Source organism: Sinocyclocheilus anshuiensis, unplaced genomic scaffold (assembly GCF_001515605.1).
Source record: "Sinocyclocheilus anshuiensis isolate Anshui unplaced genomic scaffold, SAMN03320099.WGS_v1.1 scaffold1154, whole genome shotgun sequence".
NCBI lineage: Eukaryota > Metazoa > Chordata > Actinopteri > Cypriniformes > Cyprinidae > Sinocyclocheilus > Sinocyclocheilus anshuiensis.
This window is the reverse complement of record NW_015542345.1, coordinates 1,092,412-1,099,559: the sequence shown is the minus strand read 5'-3', so window position 1 is coordinate 1,099,559 and position 7,148 is coordinate 1,092,412. Positions and strand designations below refer to the sequence as shown.

At 40.2% G+C, this 7,148-nt stretch overlaps 1 protein-coding gene across 3 annotated transcripts in view; it reads left to right on the top strand.

Annotated features, from left to right (window-relative positions):
* The window catches only part of cdkl5 (cyclin dependent kinase like 5), a 35,890-nt gene that overhangs the window by 22,945 nt on the left and 5,797 nt on the right, over positions 1 to 7,148 (top strand). For all 3 annotated transcript variants that reach the window (XM_016489830.1, XM_016489827.1, XM_016489828.1), the window contains exons 12-15: positions 2,332 to 3,436; positions 3,827 to 3,928; positions 4,664 to 4,769; positions 5,101 to 5,224. In XM_016489830.1, the coding sequence (XP_016345316.1) occupies positions 2,332 to 3,436; positions 3,827 to 3,928; positions 4,664 to 4,769; positions 5,101 to 5,224 (1,437 nt within the window). The remainder of the gene's footprint in view (positions 1 to 2,331; positions 3,437 to 3,826; positions 3,929 to 4,663; positions 4,770 to 5,100; positions 5,225 to 7,148) is intronic.

The following is a 7,148-nucleotide window of genomic DNA, read 5'->3' as shown; positions in this document are numbered from 1 at the left end:
AGTTTCGCTTTCACAACGAAGCACACAGCGTCTTCACGACATGGCTGCAGCGTCAACAATACTACAGCGAGAATAAAAGTTACGCCGCCTTTCTTTGCATGAACAGTTGGGCGGCGTTATGCAAATCTTCCCAGATCGTGAAGTAGACATGTGGGGGCGTGTTAGAACGAGCCGTTTTAGGTAGGCGTGGTTAACTCTTAACTTTTATAAAGAATATCTCTTTGGTTTTGAGACTTTAGTGTTTGCAACTTTACAGATCTTCTTTATGCACCAAGAGCTTGTAACACTCCAAAGAGAAATGAAAAATTTAAATCGCATCATATGACCCCTTTAAAAGTGCCACACAAAGTCTTTTTCAGGAAGTCATCCTGTCCTGAATAACCTATGCTGCCACTGAAATGTGAGAAAGTATGTTATAACATTATAACAAAATTACACTTCACCTTTCAGTGTGACTCATAAATAGAACACCTGGCTTTTTGTAAAATGTAAAGGTTTATGTGTACACAGTCAAAAGTATTCACTTAATTTGTTTCTTGTGTTCTTAAAAACTTTTCAAGCTCAAGGTTTGTTTAAAATTACATTAGTTTTAATTAGTTAAAATTAGTTTTCCAAGCTCAAGGTTGTTTTAAAGTAAACATGACTTTGAAACATTACAGAAAAAAACACTTAATAACATTAGAATAACATTGTGTTATTTTAGTATTATTAATTTACTACTACAGTATTTATTCATATTTTATAATAGCTATGTTTTTATATGTTTAGTTTTCATTTAAATTGTAGTTTAAATTTTAGAAATTGCTTCAATTGAAATGTCATGCATTTTTTTCTTATTTTTTTGTAATATTTCTATATATTTCTTAAATATTTCTTAAAGGGTTAGTTCACCTCAGAATGAAAATTAGGCTGCGTTTCACTCACCCCCGAAGCATCCTAGGTGTATATGACTTTCTTCTTTCAGACGAATCCAGTCGGAGTTATATTAAAAATTGTCTTTGATCTTTCAAGCTCTATCGTTGTACTCAGCGGGTGTTGCATTCCTTCGGTTCAAAAGACGTGAAATAAAAAGCACCCTTCCACAAAAAAAGTGTCTCACACGGCTCCGGGGGGTGAACAAAGGCCTCCTGTAGCTAATCGATGCATTTTTGTAAGAAAAATATCCATATTCAAAACGTAATAATCACTTTAATGTAGCTTGCGCTCACTGTTGTAAACGGAAGCAGCTCCGGGGGGATGACATATGAGGTCAGCGCTGCGCATGCGCCGCTCAGAAGGACACTTTTTTTGTGGAAGGGTGCTTTTTATTTCACGTCTTTTGAACCGAAGGAATGCAACACCCGCTGAGTACAACGATAGAGCTTGAAAGATCAAAGACAATTTTTAATATAACTCCGACTGGATTCGTCTGAAAGAAGAAAGTCATATACACCTAGGATGCTTCGGGGGTGAGTGAAACGCAGCCTAATTTTCATTTTGAGATGAACTAACCCTTTAAATTCATTTTTATTTTTAGTAAGTTTAAATTAATAGCTTACCCAAAAATGAAAATTCTCCAAACTCCAAACCTGCAAGACCTTCGTTCACCTTCAGAACACAAATTAAGATATTTTCGATGAAATCCGAGAGCCGTCTAACCCTCCATAGACAGCAATGCAACTACCACGTTCAAGGCCCTGAGAGGTAGTAAGGACATTGTTAAAATAGGTCATGTAACATCAGTGGTTCATCCTTAATTTTATGAAGCTATGAGATTACTTTTTGTGTGCAAAGAAAACAACAAATAACGACTTTAATCAACAATTTCTTCTCTTCCATGTCAGTCTTCGATGCACGTTCACGAAGAGTACAAAGACTACCGTGACAGAATTTCCATTTTTGGGTGAACTATCCCATTCATTAATTTCAGTATTCATTTTTAAACTTATCTTAGTCTGGTTAGTTGGAGTTAGAGAAACATGTCTAATTTTTGTTTAAGTATAATTTTTTTCTTCAAATCTTTACATGTTTTTTTTTCAGCCTTATTCAAATGATTTGTTTTAAAGAATAGTTTTAGTTAACAGTGAACCAGGAAAAGATAGGAACCAAAATGATCAGAATTTACATTTTTAACTGAAAATTGGCAAGAAATATTGGAAGACAATGAATTTACATGAATTTCTGTACAAAAGAAAATTTACAGTGTTATTTAAATGAATAGTACCAAACAGGTGTCCAGCATACATTGAAGGGAGCTCTTTCATGGCTGTTTTAAAATCACCCCAGGTTGCACCTCTTGAAGTTGGTTCAAAAAATGTCCAGAATATAACCATTTTGTGTTTATCCCTGCAGGAGCCACGGCAGTAAGAGTTCAGGTCACCGGCATGCTAACAGCAAGGACTGCTCTTCTCTACCACGCCATGAGGACCTCCACCGGAGCACCGACAGCTTCCTGAACGGCAGCAACATGCCGACCTCATCCACCCTTAGTCCCACGCTACACCCCAAGAGCTACCAGGCCCAGACCTTGAGCCGCTCGGCCTCTAGCAGCAAAGACCTGGCCAACAACAACCTTCCCCACCTCCTCAGCCCCAAAGACGCAAAGGGAAAGACCGAGTTTGATTTCAATCTGGGGCCTAAAGCTGGAGGTGCCACTGTGGGAGGAGACACCTCTACCGGCAAGTACCTCAAGTCGTCCAAACAAGGCCGCCACTCGTCCTTCCTGGAAGGGAAGACCAGCACGCTGCAGTCTGGGGACAAACACAGTCGCCATAACTACATGGAGTCCTCGCACGGATCCATGCCTTCCACATCCTCCTCCAAAAGCTCCTCGTCCTTCCTCAGCCTGTCCAAGAGCCACGGAGCGCTGAACGATGCCAAGTCTGTGAGCAATCTGGCCGAGACACGACTCCACCTAGACGATCCCATGGTGGGATCAGGCTCGGGCTCCCGCTACTTCCCGTCCAGCTGTCTGGATCTAAACGCGGCTCCCGGGAGCCCCAGAGGCGAACGGCACGCTGGGACGGAGCGGCAGGGTCACAGCCCCAGCAGTCGAGGGAACGCGCGTCTAGAAGGGGGCACTCTGGATTCACGACGTTCTTCGGGTCGGAAAAAGACACCGGATGAACCGAAGGCTACAGACACACTGGACCCAAGCAGGGCTGCGGCAGCAGGGGGCGGCCACGCTCACAACCTGCCCTCCCCCCATGAATCCTATCCTTACGGTCTTGGCTACACCAGCCCATTTTCCTCGCAGCAGCGACCTCATCGCCACTCCATGTACGTGCGGAGAGAGCGACACCGGCCGCACGGCCAGGAGGCAAATTTGGTGGTCGGGCAGGGAGTGCCAACACGTGCCAGTAGCCTACAACTCCTCTCGCCGCAGCTCCAGCATCGCACACTCCCACGCCACAACACCAGTTCCTCTCGAGAAGAACTCCCGCAAGATCTGAGCAGGGTCAGTGACCTGCTCTCGTTTTATCTCCGTGTCCTGTAGCATATTACAGTAGGCGCTGATCTCGCTCATCTCCGTTGGTTCCCCTGATCAGCATTTGAATATTTCTATCCAAGCAAGGATGCCCTCTTATTCATCTGTTCGTCTTTGTCTGAATATTACAAGTTTTCTCTACTGTTTGCAAACAGGAATATTACAAATGATGCTTGTTCACCGTAATAATTTCAGGAGATTCGATTTGTGATGTTTGCATGCGTGTATGTGATCTAATTTATGATATGGCTCTGCTGCATCTTGCATTCATGCATTTTGTTTTGTTCTCTCTGATTATTACATGCACACCCCCAGTGTCTCCCAGTGTCTGCTTATTTTGCTGTGTGTTTATGTCTGCAGAATGACCAGTCTCCCAAAGAGAAGCCTCATTCTCGACCCCCGATTAAAGATTCTACGAGGGACAACACAGCTTCCTTCCACTCACAATGCCCAAAAAACGAGGTCCGAGGTCTCAACAGGACCCTCAGAACAGAACGCGCGCGTCCACTTACACACTCACTAGTTGCTACTGTTTTCCATGCATCGTCTTATCTTTGTTTTTTTTAATGCATTGATCATAAAAGCGATTCACTTTTAGCTTTCATCGATATGGATGTTTTGTAAATGTTCATGTCATCACATTAACTGCTAGCTCATGTCTTTAGCATTAAATATCTAGGTTCTTAGTTAAAAAGACAGTTCACCCAAAAATGAAAATTGTTATTACTTGCACACCATCATGTTGTTCTAAATTCAGCTTTCTTTTTTAAGTGAATTAAATTCTAAAAATGTTATTTTTACATGCAATTAAAATGTAGGGTCTGAAGCTTTCGAACTTCAAAATGGAGACAAAACAAAAAAGGGATACGACTTGGCATATGTGGCTTATGTTCCATGACCCACAATAGCCGAACAAACCAAAAAATCCATAGTCAAAAGTCTTTTCTTTAGTGTTCTATTGGAGAAAGAAAGTCTCACAGGTTTGGAATGATATGAGGGTGAATAAGTGATGACAGAAATTTCATTTTTGGATGAACTGTCAGTTTAACCTCTCTTTCTCACTGATTCTTCTCTTCCTTAATCATTCCTTTCTCCCCAAGCAAATATTCCGTTATAGTAAGACAGTTTGTGCAGTAAGTTGTAGGAACTGCTGTTTTATATGCTATCCTGTAGTGTGACCATCCTCTTGTAACTCAGGCTGGGATGTACCATGACACTCATATGGAGGATGGAACCTCATCCAAGGAAAACAGAATGCTCTACAGTGACTCGATGCCTCGCAGAGTGGGAAGCTTTTACAGAGGTACCCAGAAAATGTACTAGACATATTGTGAAATATTATTTCAAATTATTTCTGTTTTAATACATTTTAAAATCGAATTTATTCCTGTGATGGCAAAAGCATTTATTTGAAATAGAAACCACTTGTAACATTATAAATGTCTTTACTGCCACTTTTGATATGATTAATGTGTCTTTCCTGAATAAAAGTATTATATTAAAAAAAGAATCCCCAAAAAGGCCCCAAACTTTTAAACGCTAGTGTATGTAAATACAGTATGTATTTATGTAATAATGTTTGACTTAAGCTTTGATAGTCTAACTGTTTTTTTTTGTTCTGTCCTTTTGTGCAGTCCCCTCTCCTCGACCTGACAACTCGTTCCATGAGAGTGCCGGACAGAGTCGAGTGCCAGCGGTGGCGGCGGAAAGCACAGCCATGACAAACCACCCCAAACGTCAGACCAATTTTGACCCCTGGTGAGAGAACACGCTTGTTAAGGCCCCTTGAACTAGACAAATTATTCTGTGTGCATCTACTTTGGCTGTAAGATGATATGCTTTGTTAAGCTGGAAGTGACAACAGTAAATATATGGCTTCAAATGAAAAACTAGAACATCAAGGTAAAAATAATTAGTGTCCTCGACGGTTTTGTATAAATAATAAAGCATGCCAACTTTACATTCTCTCTAAATTTACTGGTGATAGACAGAAATATATTATAATTTTAGTTTAGCTTTTTTTTTTTTGATTGATTAATTGATTGGCTTTCATTAGCCAGTTCGCTGATATGTCTGTTTATGTTTAATGTAATAGGGTGAATCTTAATAAACACTCTGTCATATTTCACTAACATACACTATATGGACTAAGTGTCGGGACACCTGACCATTACGCCAACAGGGACTTATCCAGTGACATTGCAATCTAAATACATAGACATTAATATGGAGTTGTTCCCCGCTTTGCTGCTATAATAAATTAAATAGTTTTATTGAGTGTTTATGCGTGAATTTTTGCCCATTCGTTCAGTTGAGCATTTGTGATGTCAGACAATAATGTTGGACGAGAAGGCCTGGCTCGCAATCTCTGTTCTAGCTCATCCCAAAGGTGTTTGATGGGGTAGAGGTATAGATCTTATAATGTGATCACAGATCATAGAATTGTCCATAAAGTCCTGGTATGCTGAAGCGTTAAGATTTCCCTTCACTGGAAGTAAGGGGCTCAGACCAAACCCTGAAAAACAGCCCCATAACTGTATTCCTCGTCCACCAAATTTTACAGTTGGGACAATGCAGTCAGGCAGGTGATGTTAGGGCTGCAAAATGATTAATCGCAATTAATCGCATTCAAAATAAAAGTTAATGTTGACATATTATATGTGTGTGTACTGTGTATTTTTATTATGTATATATAAAGACACACATGTATATATTTAAAAAATGTTTGTATGTATATATATATATTTGTATATAATTTATATTATATATAAATATAAATATTTTGTATATAAATCTAACAGGTTTTTCCTTAATATATACATGTATGTGTGTGTATTTATATATACATAATAAATATACACAGTACACATATAGTATGAAAACATAAACTTTTATTTTGAATGCGATTAATCGCAATGAATCGTTTTGCAGCCCTAGTTCTCATGTATCCGCTAAATCCAAACCCATCAGACTGCCAAAAAAAGAAAGATGTGCGATTTGTCACTCCACAGAATGTGTTTCCACTGCTCCAGAGTCCAGTGGCAGCGTGCTTTACACCACTCCAACCTGCGCTTGGCATTGCACTTGATGTGAGCCTTGAATGCAGCTGCTTGGCCATGAAACTCCCGCTGCATAGTTTTTTGCTGATATTAATGCCAATGGTAGGTTGGAGTTCTTCAGCTATGGAATTAGCAGAGTGTTGGCCACTTTTATGCACCATCCTCCTTAGCACTCGGTGACCCCGCTCTGTGACTTTACTTGGTCTTCCACTTCATGACTGAGTTGCTGCTGTTTCTAAACACTTCCACTTTCCAATAATTCCACTACCAGTGGAATATCTAAAGCAGGGATGAAATTTCACAAATTGACTTATTGCAAAGCTGGAATCCTCTCACAATATTACAGTATCACATTTACATTTACTCACATTTACTCAGTAAACATTTACAATTTACTGAGCTCTTCAGAATGACCCATTTTTTCACAAATGTTTATAAATGCAGATTGATCTAACTGGTATGATTTAAACACCTGAATTCAATAATGAAGAGGTATGTCCCAATACTTTTGTCTCGGGGCGCTGCTATGGATTCTGGGCCCCCTGAACAGCATACTTGGGCTCCCTCAGTAGAAATCACATTCGGGCCCCCCCTCCCTCGCCGGGTCCTTGGAATCGTCCTAA